General features: G+C 36.9%; 2 protein-coding genes across 9 annotated transcripts in view; one reads left to right on the top strand and one right to left on the bottom strand.

Annotated features, from left to right (window-relative positions):
- The first annotated feature begins 29 nt into the window (after positions 1-29).
- On the top strand, positions 30-11420 carry HSPA13 (heat shock protein family A (Hsp70) member 13). 2 transcript variants are annotated; one of them, XM_004770502.2, is made up of 5 exons: positions 30-154; positions 1968-2308; positions 4035-4248; positions 6069-6236; positions 8250-11420. In XM_004770502.2, the coding sequence occupies exons 1-5, from the start codon at positions 130-132 to the stop codon at positions 8915-8917; spliced, it is 1416 nt and encodes a 471-aa protein (XP_004770559.1). In that variant the 5' UTR covers positions 30-129; the 3' UTR covers positions 8918-11420. The 2 variants fall into 2 exon arrangements, with proteins under 2 accessions (XP_004770559.1, XP_044944134.1); XM_045088199.1 differs by lacking the exon at positions 30-154 and adding an exon at positions 776-934.
- An 8370-nt stretch (positions 11421-19790) lies between these two features.
- LOC101671308 (ATP-binding cassette sub-family C member 2-like) overlaps positions 19791-23064 on the bottom strand; it is a 90174-nt gene continuing 86900 nt past the window's right edge. For all 7 annotated transcript variants that reach the window (XM_045088205.1, XM_045088206.1, XM_045088204.1 and 4 more), the window contains 3 exons: positions 22429-22595; positions 21259-21453; positions 19791-20910 (listed from right to left, as the gene is read on the bottom strand). In XM_045088205.1, the coding sequence (XP_044944140.1) occupies positions 20784-20910; positions 21259-21453; positions 22429-22595 (489 nt within the window). In that variant the 3' untranslated portion in view covers positions 19791-20783. The remainder of the gene's footprint in view (positions 20911-21258; positions 21454-22428; positions 22596-23064) is intronic.

Consider the following 23064-nt stretch of genomic DNA (forward strand, 5'->3'; position numbering starts at 1 on the left):
ACTGTGGCTTCTCTAACTATGTTGGAGCAAGAGAACTACATTACCCAGTAAGCCTCGGGCCTGGGAGACGCCGTGGGGGCGGCACCTCACGTCTGTACAGTCATCCCAAGCCTCTCCGGCGGGACTGTGATGGCTGGAGAGATGACGATCTTAGGTCAGTGACCAGGGGTTCCTTGTGGCGGTTGTGGGCACCGGCGCAGTTTGGGGAAGGCCGGGGTGGGCGTGGGTGGTTGTCACTTCCTGGATCCAGTTGGCGCAGTGGGAAGGATTCCGGAAAGGTGACTTAAGGGCGGTTTTTGGTTCTTCGGGGCGCAGGATTGAGGGTCGCGACTAGAAACGGTCTGGGCCAGAGTAGGCCATGTGGGGCCGGCGGCGACCCTCTGCGTACATCCCAGGGACATCGGGCCTCGGGAAGGGTTCTTTTCGAAAGAGCGTTGATTTTGAATCGGTTGAATTTGGGCCTTTGGGAGGCTGCAAGAACGTGCGTCTCCAGGACCCCTTTGTAAGGAAGGGGGAGGAGCAGCACCGGCGGCCTGAGCTGTAGACGCGGGATGCTGCGTTTTGAGAGAGCCAGGCCTCTTGCAGGTATAGTCTGCTGCACTCCGCCAGTCTGGGTTAGTAATCCACCCTCCCCGAGCGAGAAGATCAGGAAATGTTTCTGACCTTCTCCACGTAGGAGCTAGAGGAAAGGGGGGTTGGCACTTGATTTCTTTCTTTTCTTTTCTTTCTTTTTTTTTTTTTTTTTGAGTTATGTGTTGATGAGGATGAGCTCACAATTAGTCAAGCAGACTCCTGCCAATTGACGTTTTGGGTCGTATGTAACATGTATGGACATAGTCTCCTGAAGCCAAATAACAGATGAGTTGTAAATCCGAAGTGGCATCTTTCTTCATCCCTAATGTTTACGGTCTGCGTGGCGTTTTTTCGAATTTGTGTATGTATGTGTGTGTGTGTGTTTCTTTAAATCATTATTTGTTGAGCATCTGCTTTGTCCTAGGAGCCATTCCTAGTTTCAAGGGATACAACAGAGAATAAAACCTGCCTTCAGGGAGCTTTATGTCGCATTTAGGGTTAGACATTTATGGTTCTCCTTCCCTAAATGTTAACTTCTGCAAGACGCATTTGCTTAATTCGTATTTAAATACAGAAAACGTTACTTGTTTCTGTTAATTAATTCTGTTGTAAAGTAGCAGTTTCATATTTAAACAACTTTCAAAATAATTTCCCCAATTTATCCAGTTTATTCTTTTGAAAGGTAAAAGAACATGAGGGGTTAAAAAGTTTTAGCCCGGAGTGCCTCAGTGGTTAAAGTCTCTGCCTTCGGCTCAGGTCATGGTCCCAGGGTTCTGAGATCGAGCCCCGTGTCTGGTCCTCTGCTCAGTAGGGAGCCTGCTTCCCCCTCTCTCTCTGCCTGCCTCCCTGCCTACTTGTGATCTCCATCTGTCAAATAAATAAATAAAATCTTAAAAAAAAAAAAAAAAGTTTTAGCCCTTCAATAACAGAGTTCTTGCTGTCGAAATTCTAATAATGGAGTTTCTTTTTAATAATGATAAAGCTGTCTATAAAGCTATGAGATCTGAATATTAATTGATCAAGAAATTGAATTATATCTATATTACATTTGTCTAGTTTTTGGTAGAGATAAATGGCTTTTCCTGTCAGCATCAGCACAATTATTTATGTTTTTACTTTATCTTCACCCATAGATGAAGTACTCAGACATACAACTACAGGGTTTTTGTTTCTGTTTTTTGGGTTGTTCCTTCATTTTAACTGTATTATAGTCATTTTGCGTTATGAAAAACTTGATGTCTGAGGGAAGTGTTTATCTATAGTACTATAAAAGAAAATATTTCAGAGTGCATTAGTCTTGTTTCAAAGAGTGATATTAAAGAGACTTTTCTATAGTAATTTAGCATATTGTACTAGTTTAATAAAACATATATTTTAATTTGCCTATATTTCAGGATCAGCTGTTTTGACTCTCCTGTTGGCTGGCTATTTGGCACAACAGTATTTACCATTGCCTACTCCTAAAGTGATTGGCATTGACCTTGGTACCACCTACTGTTCTGTTGGGGTGTTTTTTCCTGGTACGGGAAAAGTAAAGGTCATTCCGGATGAAAATGGGCATATCAGTATACCCAGCATGGTGTCATTTACTGACAGTGATGTATATGTGGGTTATGAAAGCTTAGAGCTGGCAGATTCAAATCCTCAGAACACAATATATGATGCCAAGAGATTCATAGGCAAGATTTTTACCCCAGAAGAGCTGGAGGCTGAAGTTGGCAGATACCCATTTAAGGTAAGTGATTAAGCTAAAATCTATTGTAATTTTAGTTTAGCATACTGTTTCAGTTGATGCCTTGGCCTCAAGTTAAAAACATTCCGTTTCAATTTACTTAATCTGCATGGAAGTTACATTATAACAAGCTGTCCTACAGCAGTTCCAGGATGAGTTAATTCATGGGCTCTACAGAGCTACTATGTTCTTGCTCTGCCATTTTTCGGAATATTTTCTCTCAGAATATCTGTTTAGCTCTTTTATCACTGTAGCAAGAAAACTGATGAAACCCCATGAAATATGGCTGGATGGAGGGATGATGGATGTCTGCTTGCCTGCCTGCTTAGCTCTTCCTTTGTAGCAAGAAAGCTAATGAAGCCCCATGTACTATGCATGGATGGTGGGTGGATGGATGGATGGACAGACAGGTGGATGGCTAGATAGGTTTATAGATGCTCTCTGTGTTAGGATAATCATATTTATATACTTGAAAAGAGATCATAGAGGCATGTGATTTTATGACTTGTTTGAAATTCAGCAATATGACATGGTTCCTTAGAATGATATTTGGAGTTTTTTAAGTTTCTGAGTGTTGTGATTTTTGTTGTTTATGTTTCATGTGGGATCTGATAGGATAGTGTCTTTGGGCCTCATTTTAATAGTGTCTGTAGCTTGTTTTTATTTTTCCCCAATAGGTTGGTAGATGGTCAAGTTTTCATCATTGAAACTGATGAAACCTAATTATGTAGTCTAGAATGATGGGGGTAAAATTCTTATAATTTCTTAGAAGACTAATTCCCTTTACTCTTGATATGAATAGTCTTTGATGAAAGTAGGGTAGTATGTTTTAGAATTAACCTAGTTTTTTAAATGCACAACCACATTAGCAGGGATAGTGACCTAATACATGTTTTCATGGAAATATGAATGTAAGTGATATTTGATTCTTTTTTTTTTAATTTTTAAATTTTTTTAAATTTTTTAAATTAACATATAATGTATTATTAGTCCCAGGGGTACAGGTCTGTGAATTGCCAGGTTTATACACTTCACAGCATTCACCATAGCACATACCTTCCCCAGTGTCCATAACCCCACCACCCTCTCCTACCCCCCTCCCCCCGACAACCCTCAGTTTGTTTTGTGAAATTAAGAGTCTCTTATGGTTTGTCTCCCTCCCGACCCCATCTTGTTTCAATTATTCTTTTCCTACCCCCCAAACTCCCCAAATTGCATCTCAACTTCCTCAAGTGATATTTGATTCTTGGATAAGAACATAATGAAGTACTAAATTATTCTTGTTAATATGTTCCAGAGCATTTTTTTCAGGTATCTATTATTTTTGGAATCAAGTTAACTAAATAAAAACGATCCTAAGTCAAATACATGATCCAGCAACTTTTATTCCTTATATATTTCATCTTTTTTTTTTAAAATTCATTTAATATATATATATATATATATATATATATATATATATAAAGAATCTTCTGTCTTGCCTTCATATGCTTGGTGATGGATTATTTTTATTCTGCTGTTATTGTAGATATCACTTTATGGATTTTTAAAATATAGCTTTTAATAACTTCTAATTTTAGTAAATGATAGATTACAAATAAATGACCTTATAAAGTTTTTGTTGTAAGTCCAGTCTGTGTGTATGTATTTAAGTATATGTGTGTATGTATGATTTTACTTTTCTTTTCTTTTCTTTTCTTTTTTTTTTTTTGGCAAATCCTATTCGCAGGTTTTAAACAAAAACGGAATGGTTGAGTTTTCTGTGACAAGTAATGAGACCATCACCGTTTCTCCAGAATACGTTGGCTCTAGACTATTGTTGAAGTTAAAGGAAATGGCAGAGGAGTATCTTGGAATGCCAGTTGCCAATGCTGTTATTTCTGTACCAGCAGAATTCGATCTAAAACAGAGAAATTCAACAATTGAAGCAGCTAACCTTGCAGGTAATATCACCCTTGCTTGAGCTTTATTTTTTTCAAAATGTTCTTGGGTTGAAAATCTTCTGTAGTAAGGTGTATCACTTTGAAAACCACCTAACTAGGCATATAAATAAACCTAAAGTGGGTAAATTAGGTGGATTTTGATATGTTTACAAACAAAAATTAAGAAAACTCTATAGCACAATGTGAGTTGCAACATACTGTGACAATTGCCAGTCAGGTAGGCCTCTAACAAAGTCTGAGAACATGGGTGCATGTTAGCAATGAGGAATTTTTTTCTACAAATTTTCTTTAATGTTCAGATGACTGAATTATTTTTTTGAAAATCTGAGGTAGAAGAGAATTCATTTGAAGCCATTCATTAAATATTGAGTGCCTTGGTAAATGAAACAAATAAATCTCTGTTCTCACGGAACTTATATTCCACTGGAGAGAAACAGAAGGTCTGTGTTAAAGATAAGTATATTCTGGGGTTTCCCACTCTTAGCATTATTGACATTTTGGGCTAGATAATTCTGTGTTGTGGGCAGCTGTCCTGTACAGTATAGGTCAGTTAGCTCACCCCTAACCTCTGCTCATTAGGTGCTAGCAGCCCTCTCCTCTCCAAGTAGTGACAACCTTTTGTCTTCAGATGCTGTCAGATACTCCCTGAGGGGCAAAATTCCTAAGGGCAAAATTGCCCTGGTTGAAAACCCTGATAGAACATATATCAGAAAGTAACATGCTATGGAAGAAAAAAAAGAACAGAACTGGAAGAGGATTGCTGGTGGTGATCAGGAAGTGGGGGAACTTGAAGGTTTTAGAGTGGTCGGGTAGGCCTCATTGAGAAAATAACGTTTAAGCATATTTGAAGGAGACGACGAGGTTGTTAGCCAAGCTGATGTATAGGGGAAGGATGTTGCAGGGGAGAGAACAGTCAGTGTAGCAGCCATAAAATGGGAATTTGCTAGTGCTTATGAAGATGGGAAGTTGGTCAGTGTGACCAGAGCGGAGTGAGCGATGAAGTCAGAGAGCTAAGGGAAAAGGTATGAAAGGTTTTTAAATAAATTGTTCAGAATTGGAATAGTTTTTTATGGCTCCTGATACATAAATGCCATATTACTTTCCAAACCACTCATGACATGTGGCAGTTGGGTAAAGTAGGAAGTTTGTGCAAGGAAATCTGACTTTTTTTTTTTTTTTTGCCTAAACTTTCACTGTTTCGCATTACCTTCAAGATCAGATTTGCTATATATTTCAGATTTACACTTGAGAGTCTTAAATTTTTAAGTACTTTTTTAAGAGTCATTGTACTGATTGGAACCCTATATGGTCTGTGGTGTGAGTGGGAGGGATAGAGAGGAATCCATTTACATCTAAAATTTTTTTATGATCTCTTCTGTTTACTTACCTGCTTTTTTTCAAAGTCACTTTAAAAAAAAAGAAGAGCGTAGTAAGTTTATTTCATTTCCACAGCAATTTATTATAGTACATAATGATTAAAGTTTTATTACTCTTATATTCTCAAGTAAAATGAAAATTAAAGGGGGCTAGGATTTTTTAAATTAAATATTAAATAATACAGAACATAATGATATATTTCACTAAATCTGGGCTTTTCTCATATCAATAACTTTTAAGATGATTTTAATGATCCTATTTAGAAAAACCAATATTTATCATTCCCATTTCACTATTTTTGTTGGGTTTGTGACTGCTCCCATTGTTACTCAGTGGAGTCCTTGTCACATAAAACACACTAACATGGTATGAGGTTAAGTGGGACGGAATTTTGATCATGCTGTCCTCTGATGACTTGTTCTTCCTTCCAACCAATCTTACAGGACTGAAGATCTTGAGAGTAATAAATGAACCCACAGCAGCAGCTATGGCCTATGGCCTCCACAAGGCTGATGTCTTTCATGTCTTGGTGATAGATTTGGGTGGAGGAACTCTAGATGTGTCATTGCTGAATAAACAAGGAGGAATGTTTCTAACCCGAGCCATGTCTGGTAAGAAAAATACATGGAGACTGAAAGAGGTTCAGACATGCTTTTCTTATTAGCTCACCTAATGTGTTGTGTTGATTTTAAAGCTTTTTTCAGGGGGTACCTGGGTGAGTTAGTTGGTCAAGCATCCAACTCTTGGTTTAGACTCAGGACAAATCTCAGGATTGTGAAATCGAGCCCCGTATGGGCTCTGCATTTGGTGTGGATTTGCTTGAGATTCTTTATCCCTCTGTTCTTCTCTTTGCTCGCACGTGCATACGCTTGCTCTCTCCAAAATAAATCAATAGAAATAAACAAAATTTTTTTTCACTATACTTGGACTTCATTTTGGTGGTCTGTATATGTGATTTTATAACCACCATTTATATATATAATAACAACAGAAAGTGAAGTTTAAAGAAAATGAGCACCCTATCAAGCAAATAAATACATTGCCAGTTGTAGCTCACTGAGCCAGTAGGACTTCATGGCTGTGGTGAAGGGAACAGAAAGCAAGAAAAATCCTTTAAGTATTTACCCTAAAGATACAAACGTAGTGATCCGAAGGGGCACATGCACCCAAATGTTTATAGCAGCAATGTCCGCAATAGCCAAACTATGGAAAGAACCTAGATGTCCATCAACAAATGAATGGATAAAGAAGATGTGATATATATACACAATGGAATACTATGCAGCCATCAAAACCCCCGAACTCTTGCTATTTGCAGCAACGTGGATGGAACTAGAGGGTATTATGCTGAGTGAAATAAGTCAATCAGAGAGGAATTTGAGAGGCAGGACAGGGGGGTCATGGGGGGTAGGGAAGGAAAAAATGAAACAAGATGGGATCAGGAGGGAGATAAACCATATGAGACTCTTAATCTCACAAAACAAACAGGGTTGTTGTGGGATTGGGGGGAGGGTTAGGTTGGCTGGGTTATGGACATTGGGGAAGGTATGTGCTATGGTGAGTGCTGTGAAGAAATGTCACAGACCTGTACTCCTGGGGCAAATAATACATTATATGTCAATAAAAAAATGAAAAGAGAAAAATCCTTTAAAATGAAGAGTAATCAGTTTATTTCATTTGATAACATGTTTTACAAAATATGTTTAGAAAATCTAGTAATAGTGTTCTCTAGGAAATTATAATAGGATTTTGTATTCTAAATCTTTTTTTTTTTTTTTTTTTTTTAATTTCAAGAGTGGAGGCTGTTTGAAAAGTGAAGCTATAAGTTATAGGTTGTCTAACTTTAGCATTTTTCTTTTTCCTACCTGGAGTCTTTAGAACCAAATTCAATGCCAGGGATTTGTATTAACATTAATCTTTTGCTTTTAAATCTTTCTCTCTCTCATTTTTAAAAATTTTAGCTCTTAAGCAAGCGAAAGGATTGAAAGAAAAAGATAAAATGGCTACTGTTACTTTTTAATTATAAAGACTTTTTTTTCCTCTTGAGAGTAATAACATTCAGTGTTTTTAAATTGCTGTTAAAAGCTAATCTTTCGTCAACTTTTATCTTCAGAAAAATTATTGGATATCATTAAGTGATAGTTCCTTTTTTATTAAAAATTTTTAACCAGGGGCACCTGGGTAGCTCAGGTAGCTTAGTGGGTTAAAGCCTCTGCCTTCGGCTCAGGTCATGATCCCAGGGTTCTGGGATCCAGCCCCATGTGGGACTCTCTGCTCAGCAGGGAGCCTGCTTCTTCCTCTCTCTCTCTGCCTGCCTCTCTGTCTACTTGTGATCTCTGCCTGTCAAATAAAATAAATAAAATCTTCAAAAAAAATTTTTTTTAACCAGATATCCATTGTTTTTAAACAATATACATTAGAATTAAAATTATTTTAATCCAATTATTTTACATCAGTCTTTGTGTGAATAAAATCTAAATAGTTAAGTACGTTAAGCAAGAGATTTGTTATTCCTAGTATATTGTTTTTATACATGCTACACAGACATATATATGTATATATATATACACACACGTACACATACAAATACATAAGTATAACATGCCTTTTTATTTCTAACTTAGGAAACAATAAACTTGGAGGACAGGACTTCAATCAAAGACTTCTTCAGTATTTATATAAACAGATTTATCAAACATACGGCTTTCTACCCTCTAGGAAAGAGGAAATTCACAGATTAAGACAAGCTGTGGAAATGGTCAAATTAAATCTGACTCTTCATCAGTCTGCTCAGTTGTCAGTATTACTAACAGTGGAGGAAAAGGACAAGAAGGAGCCTCAGAGTAGTGACACTGACCTGCCAAAGGACAGATTTTCTCCCGCTGATGGCCGCCATGTGAACAGCGTGGTTGGAGCTGGGCTTTCTGAAAAGACAAGTGGAGAAAGTCAGGTGTTATTTGAAACAGAAATATCACGGAAGCTCTTTGACACCCTTAATGAAGATCTCTTCCAGAAAATACTTGTACCCATTCAGCAAGTATTAAAAGAAGGCCACTTGGAGAAGACTGAGATCGATGAGGTGGTTTTGGTTGGGGGTTCTACTCGTATTCCTCGAATCCGCCAAGTCATTCAGGAGTTCTTTGGAAAGGATCCCAACACTTCTGTAGACCCTGACCTGGCAGTGGTGACAGGAGTGGCTATCCAAGCAGGGATTGATGGGGGCTCCTGGCCTCTCCAAGTCAGTGCTTTAGAAATTCCCAATAAGCATTTACAAAAGACCAACTTCAACTGAATTATGGAGGGATGATGATTTGTGATTGTCTGATGAGCGCTTCCTCTTTATCAGACCACCTCCAATAAAGAAAAGTCTCTAAAATAGTCATTTACCTGAAAGGTAGCATTTAGATACACAGAATTTTACATAGCATTTGGTTTTAGGATTAAATGTGACCAGATTGAGCCTACGTGATTTTGGAGAGCTCTCATTCCAGCAAATACTTTTCACATGATAGAGTTGAAGTAAAACTGTTGCAGGAGCATGGGTGGTTTTGTTTTCTGGATTCTGTAAGTAGATAGCCACATGCACTTAAAGTGACATTCTATAAACATTGCCTAGTGCCGATATTACGATTCCCAGTTCTTACTAAATTCTATTAGCAGGAGCTGGTAATTGATTTACTTGGATATCACATGTAACTATTAGTTTGAACCATACTTGAAGGACAGTATTGCTGTCAGGTTTTTACATTGGCTGGGAGATAGCAGTATTAGGAATATAAGCTGCATATATAATGTTCAGTAGTGGCCATATTATGTAATAAATTTACTTTCACAAATTCCATTACGTGTCCTATTTACATAACCTGCATTCTTCAGATTTTTAAATTATTTATTGTATCAACTTTATTTTAAAATAGCGACAGATTTATTCAGGTGTTTCAATACCAGACAGTAAATGTAACCAATGTATATTCCAGTTCTTTGGTTGCCATCATCATCTTTCTCTGCTTGGATTTCCATGATTCTGCCTGATGAAACACAGGTGGGGGTTATTTATTTCATTTTACACATGTCTTAATGTCACAATAAAGCCATCATTACTATCTCTTCTTTGTTACCCAAGACCTTTGCAGACATTGATAAGTACCAGTAATTAGCCACAGTATTTATGGTTTTGTTTCTTTGTTTATTTTCAGTAAGCCCGGGAGCATGTAGCTTGCGTTTGAACTATCCAATCATACTTGATTCAGTTTTTACTGAGATTTTTTTCCCATATATTAGTTTTGAATGAGGAAAACATGCTCACTTTTAAAATCTTTATTGTTTCCCACTATCGTTTTACAGTAGTCACAGTTGGACTGCTTTCAGCCTTAAGGTTAGTATGTGATGCGAGTAAAAAAAAAAAAATTAAACACTGAAAGTAATGTGGCAATATAATGTGAAGGGCAATGTTGAAAACTTTCTACAAATCAGCATTTGTAGCAGTTTTGTTTTGATTTTGTTTGTTTCCTTTTAGAAATGCTACAGGGACCAAGAAAAGAAAATGTAGCAAGTAGTTCTGTTACTGTGATGCCCAAAGTTGAAGGTTTTTGTTCTTGTTTTTGTTTTTCCTTAATGCATGCTTCATACTACTGTTCAAAAATTATGCTCTGGTCAACATGTTTGTTAATGTAAAAAGTATGTCTGCTTTATCTATTGTTGAATTTAAAATTTACTCAATTTCCAATGACCGAAAAAGAGAACTAAGCAGACATTTCAGCAACATCGAACATTTCAGCTTCTGACAGTAAAAAGCTTAGTGTTAGTATTTTTTGCAGATCTAAAAAAAATTGTAAGCGATGAGATTGCTGTTAAAACACAATTTTAATCACATAGTTTTGTGTACAGATTGTCTAGTAAGTAGATAGAAAAGTAAAAAATGTTTGTTGACATATTTTATTTTATAACTAACGGAGAAATGCCAAAGATGAATCCTTCACTGCGTTATGAAAATATTCAAGTGTTCTCTTGGACTTGACATGAATCTTTAATAGATTTTAAAATTGGAAAAGATCTTTTTGCTTAGGTCTTAAGAGGAAAGTGTTCAATCTATCAAAATCTCCACATATATTATCAGCTTTAACTAACTAAAGCATTTTAACATTTTTTTAAAAAAATCTTGACTCTCTCAAATACATGAGATAGTTCAGGAAGATCTGTTACCACTTTTTAGTGGAAACAATTTGCAAAACAGGGCAGCTAATCTCATACTAATGTTAGAATTTAAGTAATTTGATCGTGTCCAAAAAAAGAGAATGGCAGTGCTGGAATTTGGGGGCAAGAGTTTAGCATATTCTCTAGTATAGTTATGCCTTTAAAAATACAAAGCAAATGTCTATCTTCAATCATATTTTAGGGGCCTCTGTATAAATGGTCTTCAAATCAATGTAGTTTATTTATTTAAAAAATCAAAATGCATCCCAAAAGGGATTGTTTATGCCTAATAATCTTGACATTTTCCATAAAACAGTATGTTTTGGCTGTACATGTAACTAGTTTTTTGAAGTGCATTAATTTTTTAAATACTAACTGTTGTATGAGTAGAATATGTGAATGAGTAATTTATTTTGTATCAGGAATGTTTCAGTACTGTGTTTTCACTCCAGCCACTGACTTAACAGATGCTACCGTGTATAACATGTACGGAAATTTATATAGTTACTGTGCATAACAGATTGTGCCTCTTAAATTTGTGTGTGTACAGGTTATTCACATTTGAATGTAAATAAATATCACTTTGCAGTTTGTTTTTTAAACTGTGTACTTTCTTTTCCATGCACGGCTAGGCCAGAGTACATTTTTGAGGTTTATAAGTGAAAAGGGAAGCAGGGCCGGCTGATGTGACACTCATGGTGCGTGAGCTCTGTGGCTCTTGCCCTCTCCCCTGCATCCTGACGCTGGGGTTTGCTTATGTCCTTTTCCACTTACCTTCCTAATTTAGAGGTGACAGTTCCTGTATCATAGAAGCAGCAGTTCCAGAATTCTGAATACCAATTCATGACCTTTGACTATAATGTAACAAAGACCTAAATTAATCTATAATTAGTGAATAATCCTACATAATAGACTACTGTAATCCTTTGGTGGATTCAGTAATACTTCATCATTTTCTAATAAAGTTTGGATAAAAACTATATATACATATTATATCTATTTAAAGAAATTCATTTGATTATTGTAGTCTTCATTTTCTAATGAAGTTTTCATCTTCATAATGTAGTCATCATTTTCTAATAAAGTTTGGATAAAACCTATTATACATATTTTATCTATTTAAAGAAATTCATATGATTAATGTAGTCTTTTCAGATGAGCCCTTGAAGATAGTAGACTTGACTTTTCCAATTGTTCCTGTGATTTCTTCATGGTTTTTCTAACCACCATTGCTGAGGGACTCAAATGAGGAAATACAGTGACACTCCCATATTTAGTTTATTTAACCAACAAAAACACAGTAGCCCACTGAGATAGGCAGCCTACAGTGTAGCTTCCAATGACCCCTATTTTCTGGTATTCATCTCCTATTGTGATCTTCCTTTGAATGTGTGCAAGATTGGAGGACTCCCTGCTAATGATGGAAGGTAGGTACATGGAGGTGAATAAGCTCCCCAGCAGACAGCACCAACTTAACGGCTGTGAGAGCCTTCTCAAAAGTGAGCCCTCTCTTCCTTAGATAATGCGGTCACAGTTGAAATTCAAGTATAATCTCATGAGAGATTTAAACCAGAATAGTCCAGCTAAGTGGATTCCTGACCCAAGGAAGTTATATTTTTGTGGTTTTAAGCCATTGAGTTTTGGATTAATTTGTTGTTCAGCAATAGATAATAGAGTACTATGTACCAGTACTGCTCTAAATGTTTAATGGCAGGGGCACCTGGGTGGCTCAGTGGGTTAAGCGATTGCTTTTGGCTCAAGTCTTAATCCTAGGGTCCTGGGATCAAGTCCTGAGTTGGGCTCCCTGCTCAGTGGGGAGTCTGCTTCTCCCTCTCCTGCCCCTCTCCCCACCACTCACTCTCTCTCAAATAAGTAAATAAATAAAAATCTTCAAAAAAATGTTTTAGTGATAACCACTTAAGTTTTGTTCCAGCAAACCAATGAGTAGGTACTATTATCTCCATTTTCAGATAGGGAAATTAAGGCACAGGTGTGTCAAGAAATTTCCCTAGGATTGATTATACAGCTAGTAAGTGGCACAGAGTCAGGATTCAAATCCAATCCATGCTCAAATGCAGTGCTGTGCTGCTTTTTCCATCACATAGTAAAACCCCATAGTACCGATTTTATTCAGTTACTTAACTACTGGATGGTATCCATAAAAGACTTATTTAGCAGATGATAGTAAAATTAAAGATTTTGGTAATGCTATTTAATCCTTTATACTTCTAACTAAATCACTGGTTTTTGAGAGTACCTAGAGCAAAGAAAGTACTTGATATTACAAATGGCTGTGGTAGATAAATAAGCAAAGAAGTTCAGTGACTGCCAATTTATGTGGGATTGTAAGAAAACGCCACAATAAAATAGGTTATTATTTTACCTATGGCTCTCAAGCCCCTGCCTGATTCTATAGTTCTCAAGTTTCTGCAAATTACTGAAAATTTTCCTGAAGTATGAAAGAAAATAAATTTGCCTTGGTAAAGCATTTATTTACTTTGTAATAGGAATTAATAGACATTAAGTAAAAAAATTTTTTTAATTGACATTATTTGTATGTTAAAGCAGGACCAAATGCTGTTTTATACCTTATTGAATTAATTATCATCTGGCTTATCTAAAATATCTCCTTGTGACTTTATTAACATATGTATATCACATAAACACACATAGATTTCTCCAGTTAAAGAGTTCATCCATTCACCTTAAATCATCTAATGTGGCCTATGTAGTATTGGAAATTGGGAATTGGATCTCAGTTAGTACTTATAATAACTGCTCTTCCTCTGTCTCCCACTTCGCTAAACTAAAGTTATTTTGCTGAGATTAGTTCTGGTTGAAAAAGACTCTGTGGCAGAGAGTAGTTATGGCAGATAATATGGCTATATTGCAGTATCTTTCCTATCGAAGATAGAAATATGTTTAAAGCAGCAACACCCACTGCTTTAAAACCTGTTTCCCATCTTCCTTTGCAGCTAGGGGTGGCTAGTGATTCAATTCTGACCACGGAGATGTAAGCATAAATCCCTAGGTAGAAACCCCACACTTTTTTTTTTTCTTTTAAGTTTACACATTTGTGCTATTAAATGTTTTGTTCCTCACCATTCCTTTCTTCTTGCAATACAGACAAAAGCAATGGGTTTTTCCAACTATCAACCAAGATGGGCTATGGATGATGTTTGAGCAAAAGATAGAAGCAGCCTGGTGGTATTATCGAACCACACTGGCCAACTTTGTCCTCTCCACCTTGAGACTTCGTTCTACTTAAGAACAATAAACCCCACAAGGGGGTGCCTGGCTGGCTCAGTTGGTAGAGCATACAACTCTTGATCTCAAGGCTGTGAGTTTGAGCCCCAGGTTAGGCATAGAAATTACTTTTAAAAATTAAAAATAAAATAAACCCCATGGGGCGCCTGGGTGGCTCAGTGGGTTAAAGCCTCTGCCTTCGGCTCAGGTCATGATCCCAGGGTCCTGGGATCGAGCCCCGCATTGGGTTCTCTGCTCAGCAGGAAGCCTGCTTCCTCCTCTCTCTCTGCCTGCCTCTCTGCCTACTTGTGATCTCTGTCTGTCAAACAAATAAAATAAAATCTAAAATAATAAAAATAATAATAATAAATCCCTTAGTTGTTTACCCTTTTTCTTTGTTTTCCTTCTTTTCTTCCTTCTGCTTTTAAACTTATGACCCTTAACTGCGTGGCTAAACATTTGGTCCAAGTGTCATTTGTTGGACTTCTGGTTTTGGCCAAGATGCAATATGGAGTAACTCATTTGAGTAAATAATCAGACAAAATGTATGAAACAACAGGACTTTGTGCACATCACGGTCAACATTAATTCATATCCATTACATTTGTAAATCACTGATATGGCGGTACAGGGAAAACAGATGACTCTTCTGTAATACCTGGAGATTGTTACACAAAGGTTGAGAACCGAGAGCCAAAAGCAAATGTTCAGAGGGAATTAGTGGCGACTGAAGTGTTATCAATACATACACCTAGTTCCTATTTGTGCTCCACTGCCCCTCATTCCAAATCATTTATTCCAGCCTTACTCTCTGATCACATTACATTTTCTGCTACATGTGTCGGCAAGAAACCAATGATCATTCTTAAGTATATTAAAGAGTTACATTTTTTAAGCATGAATTCGAAAATCGATCCTCTATCACTTCCCTTGGTGCACACAAAGCAATGTATATGTGTTATTTTCATTCTAAACATTGTGGAGCAAATATTTTTCAAATCTTTCAGATTTTTTTAATATCACAAATATTTCTCAATCATGACCTATTTTTACATTTTACTCCTATGTCTGTCCATTTTCATTTTGTTCTTTGTGCCAGGAGATAAAACAAGATGCCTACCTTTGATCAACTACGTGACTAACTCTGTGCTCAGACGGCTCAATGTATGAATAACCAGTGGGCAACTCTGGGTACCTCGTCAGCCACCATCAAGAGAAGCCAGCCGGCCTTTTCCCAGTTCATACCTATTACCTTATTAATTTAGCCACAGAGCAGCCACACGAATTACCTAAATCTCTTCATCTCCATAAGCACATTTAGAGAAATGTAGCTTACAGTATAGGGGCAAGTCTTGATTTCCGTATTCTACAGATGGCCCACTCGCTTGCAAAATGACGGCTAGCAGAATATGAATCAGGAAAGCTAGAAGGAACTGGATCTGTCCTGATTGCCTCCTTCTCAAGTGACATAATATAATAACCCAACAAAAATAGGATATCATATTGTGTAGCACGGGGGACTGTATCTTATTTTAATCTCCACTTATCCCAAGTTGCTGTGAATAGAGTAGACTTTCATAAACATTGGCTTGATTTTGCCCTTTTTATTTACTTAACGTGTATTCCATGATGTGGGTTTGTAAATGAGACTACAACCAAAGGGGCTGTGACTGTTGATATTTAAATAATAGCTAACATGTTATTGAGTATTTTCTACATGCCAGACACTGTCCTAAGTGTTACATGTTATGTGATTTAATTTTCAAAAACCTTAGCAGGTAAATAAAATTGTTACTCCCAAGTAAGCCCAGAGAAGTAAGTTAACTTGCGCCAGCTGACTCAACCCAAAAGTGGTGGGAGTGGGGTTTCACTCGGGCACTCTGTCCCAAGATCCTGAAATCTTTTTAACTAGTCACTATATTTTTCTTTTTTTCTTTGGTTATTTTTCCTAAAAGGAAGTCCCTACAGATCAGTTATAACTATTTGTGTGTATTAAAATACAGCATGATGTCTTCTTTTTAAAAAATATTTTATTTTTTAATAAGAGAGAACAAGTAGAGAGAGCAGCAGAAGGAGAGAGAGAAGCAGGCTTTCCACTGAGCACAATGCAGAGCTCAATCCCACGATTCTGGGATCACGACCAAAGGCAGATGCTTAACGGACTGAGCCACCCAGATGCCCCAGCGTATGTCTTCTTAATACTGTTTGATATCAAAAAAGGTATATGAAATTTAATTTAAAAGTATATGAAATTGAGACGCCTGAGTGGCTCAGTGGGTTAAAGCCTCTGCCTTCGGCTAGGGTCATGATCCCAGGGTCCTGGGATCGAGTCTTGCATCCGGCTCTCTGCTCATCGGGGAGCCTTCTTCCTCCGTCTCTCTGCCTGCCTCTCTGCTTACTTGTGATCTCTGTCTGTCAAATAAATAAATAAATAAATAAAATCTTTAAAAAAAAAAAAAAAAGTTTAAAAAATTTATATGAAATTGCCATTATTAAACCATTTTGATCTACAAAATGGCTATTTCGTATGGTTCAAACTTATATTTGTAAAAACAGCCTGCCCCCAAATTTTAATTTCATTCACTATGCTTACAAAGCTATTGGTTTAAAATCTTTCTCCCCCACTTCAACCACCAGACTCTTTAACTAGTTCTCCCAAGAATGAGACATTTAGTTGGAACTGGAAAAGACATGATTTTCTCACCATGTAGACCTGGATTCCACATACTATTGGCCCATTTCCCCTTGAAATCTTGTTTTTGACAAAATGAGTAGATAATAATACCTTTCTTATATTCTTTTTTTTTTTTAAAGGCCTTTCTTATATTCTTTAGTGAAGACTGAAGTAATAAAAGGTCCCAATGCCTTGCACAGTACGAGGCATATGGTATGCTTTCAATAATAAATACCCTCATTATCCTTTAAAGAATTCAACTTAAGCCTCCTTAGGACTTTCCTTCTATCAGCTAAGGTAAATATTTCTACATATTGAAATTATAATCATTACTTTCTTAATTTACTTTATGGTTAAAATCTTTAAACAAATCAGACAATCATCGAATAAAAGTTTTTTTTTTTTTTTAATAAAATTCAAACTAGCTCTCTGTAATCCTGTCATATTGAGAACCCAGCTCTTTGCTTACAGTGGTCTTCAGTGACTGGATAAGCTTGGTGAACATAACTGTAATGAACATGTCATATTAATTTCTTAAAATACGGAAAAATTATCTTTGAGAACTTTGGGTTTAGTCTTTGTTTTTGTTTTTATTTAAATTCCAGTTAGCATATAGTGTAATACTGGTTTCAGGAGTAGAATTTAAATGATTCCATCACTTATATGTAACATTTTTTATATTTAATTTTGCTTTCTTTTTCTCTTAAGTATACTATATATTTTAGATATATCTGCACATATGTTATACATATTTTGTTACAAATATATCTGTATATGTATATATAAAACTGAAAATATCCTAAATATACAGCTTGGTGAATTTTCATGAACTAAACCGATACTCAGGCCTGGATCAGGAAACAGAACTTCCCCGTTGTCCCAGAAGCCCATCTTGTGTACCCCTTCCATCTTTACCCCTCAATCCTTACCCAGAATAGCCAGTATCCTGACTTCTAATAGTACTTAGACTACTTCTTTTTTTTTTTTTTTAAGATTTTATTTATTTATTTGACAGACAGAGATCACAAGTAGGCAGAGAGACAGGCAGAGAGAGAGAGAGGAAGGGAAGCAGGCTCCCTGGTGGCAGAGAGCCCGATGCGGGACTCGATCCCAAGACCCTGGGATCATGACCTGAGCCGAAGGCAGAGGCTTTAACCCACTGAGCCACCCAGGAGCCCCTACTTCTCCTTTTTTTAAAAAAAACTTTTGTATAAACAGAATTACAGAATCTCATACTAATATTCTTTTGTCATTGGCCTCTTTAACCCAACATACTTGTGAGAGTCATCCCTGCTGCTGTCTGTGCTGTGCACTCATTCTCATAGCCTTGTAGAGTTCCACTGTGTGACTCCACCGTAATTTATCCAGGCTACTGCTGATTTCCCATTAGATTTTTTTGAATTACAGAGGGTTTAAAAAAATAATAAAAAGGTAATAAATTACGGAGGGTCTCTGGTTGATTTACTATAGGTGTAAAGAGGCTAAAACAAAATATTTTACAAAGAAATATCTAAATCGATTTTTTTTAATTAAAGTATACTTAACATGCAGTGTTATATTAATTTCAAGTGTACAGTAAAATCATTCAATAATGCGCTCTATGACTCAGGGCTCAACAAAGTAAGCATACTCTTAGTTCCCTTCATGTATATGAGCCACCGCCCCCCCCCCATCTTCCCTCCAGCAACCACCAGTTTGTTTTCTCTATTGGAGTCTGTTTTTTTTTTTTTTCTTTAAATTTCTCATCTTTATTTCTTCACTTCTACATATGAGTGAAATCATATGGTTTTAGTCTTTTCTGACTTCTTTCACGTAGCATTATACCCTCTACATCCAACCATATTGTTGCACATGGCGGAGTCTCATTTTTTTATGGCAAGGTGATATTCCATTATAGAGATTTTCTTTATCCATTCATCTATCAATGGACACTGGGTTGCTTCTATATCTAGGCTATTGATAATGAAAACACTGGAAGAATATATGCTACAATAAACATTGGGGTGCATAGATCTTTTCAAATTAGCATTTTTCAGTTTTTTGAGTAAATACCCAGTAGCATAATTATGGAATGATATGGTAATTCTATTTTTAATTTTTCAAGGAAACTCCATTCTGTTTTCCACAGTGGCTGTACCAATTTGCATTCCCACCAACAGTGCATAAAGTTCCTTTTTTTCCACATGCTTGCCAACACTCATTATTTCCTGTCTTTTTGATGTTAACCATTCTGACAGATGTGAGGTGATATCGTACTGCAGTTTTGATTTGCATTTCCCTGATGATGAGTGATGTTGGGCCTCTTTTCATGCGTCTTTTGGTCACATCTATGTCCTTTTGGGGAAAATGTCTATTCAGGTCCTCTGCCCCTTTTTAATTGGATTACTTGACTTGAGTGTTGAGTTGTAAAAGTTCTTTATATATTTTGGATATTAATTTTTATGAGATATATCATTTGCAGATATCTTCTCCCGTTCAGTAGTTTGCTTTATCTACTCATTGATGGTTTCCTTCACTGTGCAGAGGCTTTTTATTTTGGTACAGCCCCAATAGTTCATTTTTGCTTTTGTTTCCCTGTCCGAGGAGACATATCCAGAGAAAATACTGATAGGCCAGTGTTCAAGAAAAGACTCTGTTTTCTTCCAGGAGTTTTATGGTTTCAGGTCTCTCCTTTAGATATTTAAAAAAATCCATTTAGAGTTTATTTTTGTGCTTAGTGTAAGAAAGTGGACCAGTTTCATTCTTTTGTAGGTAGCTGTCTGATTTTCCCAGCACCGTTTGCTGGGAGTCTAGATCTCTTTCTTAATGGAATTCAACAGATATTTATTCATTGTTAGGACTGAGTACAGAACATACTGATGGGCACTTCAGGGATTGTAAAGACAGGATAACACTTCTAGTGGCTTACATTCTCATGGGAGGAGGTTTTAGATAATATAGTGTTTTATAACTTTAGGCAACTTTTCGTAAATACCTGTAGGGAATGATGCTAGGTTGTACATGGTTTTGCATAGAAGGAGAAAAGGTAAATAAAAGAAATAGTTGGTAGGTCTTCAAGAACATGTTAAAATATTTTATTAAAATCATCTTAGAAGGAAAATACCATTAAAATTTGAATACTTCAAATCTGAAGGGCAATTCAAGAAATAATATTGCTTCTATTACAATAAAACTACTAAGTTAAAAAGTCCTTCAAAACATGATTAGTATTACAAGAAAACAATCTTCTTATGAATGTATACTATCTGATTCCGAAGTCACTGAGGTTAATCTAGTTAAAAAAATAATGTTGCATAGAAAGTAGTTTTTACTCAAAATCAATAGTAAGAAATATTATAAAATATTATTTTAAAATAAAGTACACCATAAAATACAGTTAATATATAGTTACTATTTCTAAAAAGTGACTGAATAACTCCTAATATTTTTTCTGTGATTCCCCCATCATTTTATACATTGTACAGCAGCTCAACACAAATCACATCTGTCTATAAATACCTGCATTATATTACTTGAAAATGCCAAGTCATTAATTCTTCAAACATTGCTCGGGTATCAGCTAGATGAAAATGACTATGCTAGAACCCAACATATAAAGATGACTGACCTTGGGTACTTGCCTTTAAGTAGCTTTGATGGGAAGATAGACTAAAATAATTAAAATAGAGCATGGTCCCTGCCATGACACCAGTAGGCACATGGGGTTGGGGAGACGACAGAGAGGGACAGCTAGATCAGATCAGAGAGCAGGGAGGAAATCAAGGGACACTTCACAGAGAAGGGGACTCATGAACGAAGTCAGAGACTTAAAGGATATGTGGCATGTAGCACTTTGGACAATGCGGAGAAAGCAGACATTCCAGAGGCACAAGTAGAAGAGAGAAGGTTGGGTGCATCCCAGGACAGCTGGAATGCCGATGCTCTTTGGTATTTATGCCAACATGTAGCCGGGGGCCTGCCTTTGTGCAGTTCCCCCCATTGCTATTTTTAAACATACTAATCTATTTTGTATTCAGTATAATCAATCTATAGCTAAAAGTATTTATTATTTTGTCACCGAGTCCTGTGTTATTCCAGCTTCTGTCAGCATTTCAAAGAAAAGTCCTTTCTGGCATATCAAATTCTGCGGTGTTTCAAATTCTGTAATCCTTCCAGAGTCTAGAACAAGTACCCTGCAATGTGAAAAGAATCCAGTTAGGAACCTTTAGTCAATTTCCTGGTTTACCCCTTTTTGTTTTCTTGCTGATGTAAAATGTAGTTTACTGTGTGAGTTATGTCACTATCAAATACAGGTACCACTGAACTCAAGAAGTATATCCGTTTTCAAAATATTCTTTTGGCATGAATGTATCCTTTCAATTGTTTGAAAAATATGTTTCCTACTCTTAAGGAAAATTTTGTATCTCTCACCATGGATACAATCCTTTATGAGTGGCAATTAGTACGTTTGGTATATTCAGTGGCTAACTCTGTAGAGATAGATAGATATGTTTTATTTCTGAAAAACAAGTAAAGCGTACCTATCTGAATCAATGATAGAGTGCAGTCTATGAGCAATCGTAAGGATGGTACAGTCGGAGAACTCTTTCCTGATTGTGGTCTGTACCAAGGTATCAGTCTCAAAATCAATGGAGGCTGTTGCCTCATCCAAAATGAGGATTTTTGTTTTTCGAAGCAAAGCACGAGCAAGACAGACAAGCTGCCTTTGTCCAACGCTGTTAAAAAAAAAAAAAAAAAAAAAAAAAAGGTAAAATAATTTCGACAGTGGACTTCATGGTTACACCCTTTTCTGTTCTAGAATTCCAATGATATCACTACTCCCTCTCTCTCTCAGCCACACATTCATTCATATTTTTATTCAAGAAACACTTGTTTTGTCAAAAGAGACAAAAATCTCTACGTGGAGTTTACATTCTCGTGGGAGCACAGAAACAAAATAAACATGATACATGAGTAAAATGCACAATGAGAAGAATTCAAGCACACAGAAGGGGAGGTATAGAATGTGGGCCTGGGGTAGACATGGCAGACGGGCCTGCCAGAGAAACCTCATTGGACTGAAGGCACTGCCTTTTAATTCCAGACCCTTAGGAAGGGGAGAGTGAGCCACACAGATTTCCAGTGGAAACTTTTTCTTGGCAAAGGCAGCAGCAGATGCAAAATCCCTGAGGCAGGCGAGAGCTGGCCTGGTATATTCATGGAACAGCAAGGAGATCTGTGTGGCAGAAAGAGTGAGGCAGGGCGAGCATCAGAGAGACCGACTGGTGCAGTGCAGGGCTGGAGCTCACTTTCCATAGGTCTCTGATAAATGGCTGCATTATATTACTCGAAATTACTCGAATGTCAAAGGAGCTACCATCAGGTATCAAATCAAGCAGCTACGAAGGAAAAAGGAGCCCCTAACAACCTTTTTAAGGAAGAAAGCTAGTCAAATAGGAGTCTTTACAAAAGAAGAGTCAATTAAATAGTAACTTTTCATACCAGATTGTTCCTTTTTTCCCCCTTTCTTTCCTTCACCAGTGGTTTCCCAGCCAGTGGTTACCATTATATTCCTTGAGCAATCATGTGCTTCCATCAGACCAAAGGCGATCCCTGGTGACTCAGGCATGACTTCGCTTTGACGCTAACTCAAAGTTTCTAGGGAGCCTTGGAATGTGTAAGTTGGCCAAGCTTTGTTCTTAGCAGCTTACCTGAGGTTTTCACCTCCCTCTGAAATCTCATGCAGCAGCTTCTTGGGAAGGGACTGCACAAAGTCTTTTAAGTGACACAGTTCCAGCACCTCCCACAGCTCTCTATCAGAATACTTGTCTAGGGGATCCAGGTTCATTTGAAGGGTACCAGAAAATAAAACAGGATCCTAGAGAATAAAATCGTCACCAGTAACCTTACTTTCACATGAGGCAAAAGTACATTAAAAAAAAAAAAAATCAGATTCAGAAAGTAAAGAAAAAACAAAATGATCACACCTAAATAGTTATAAAATTCATTTTATATTGAAAATAAAAGAGAAGAGAATCAGGATAAGCTGTGAATGAGATCAAATCATTATAGATTTCATCATCTTTCCTTCTCATTAACAACATCAACATAAGCCACAATAATAATGATGATGATGATAGCTGCCATTTAGTAAAAGACGTAGAATAAATGCAAACTGCAGTACGGATGTAATAGTGTCAATCAGCACAGCAACTCCAAACGATGGCAGTCATTATCCCCGTTTCACGGAGACTGAGCTGGAGGGTCCACAGAGCTCTTGCTGCAACCACACAGATGGTGAGTGGCTGAACAGAATTGGAACAGGGCACGTCCCGCTCTTTCCAATA

This window comes from Mustela putorius, unplaced genomic scaffold, assembly GCF_011764305.1.
Source record: "Mustela putorius furo isolate JIRA1106 unplaced genomic scaffold, ASM1176430v1.1 tig00003834_pilon_pilon_pilon, whole genome shotgun sequence".
Lineage (NCBI taxonomy): Eukaryota > Metazoa > Chordata > Mammalia > Carnivora > Mustelidae > Mustela > Mustela putorius.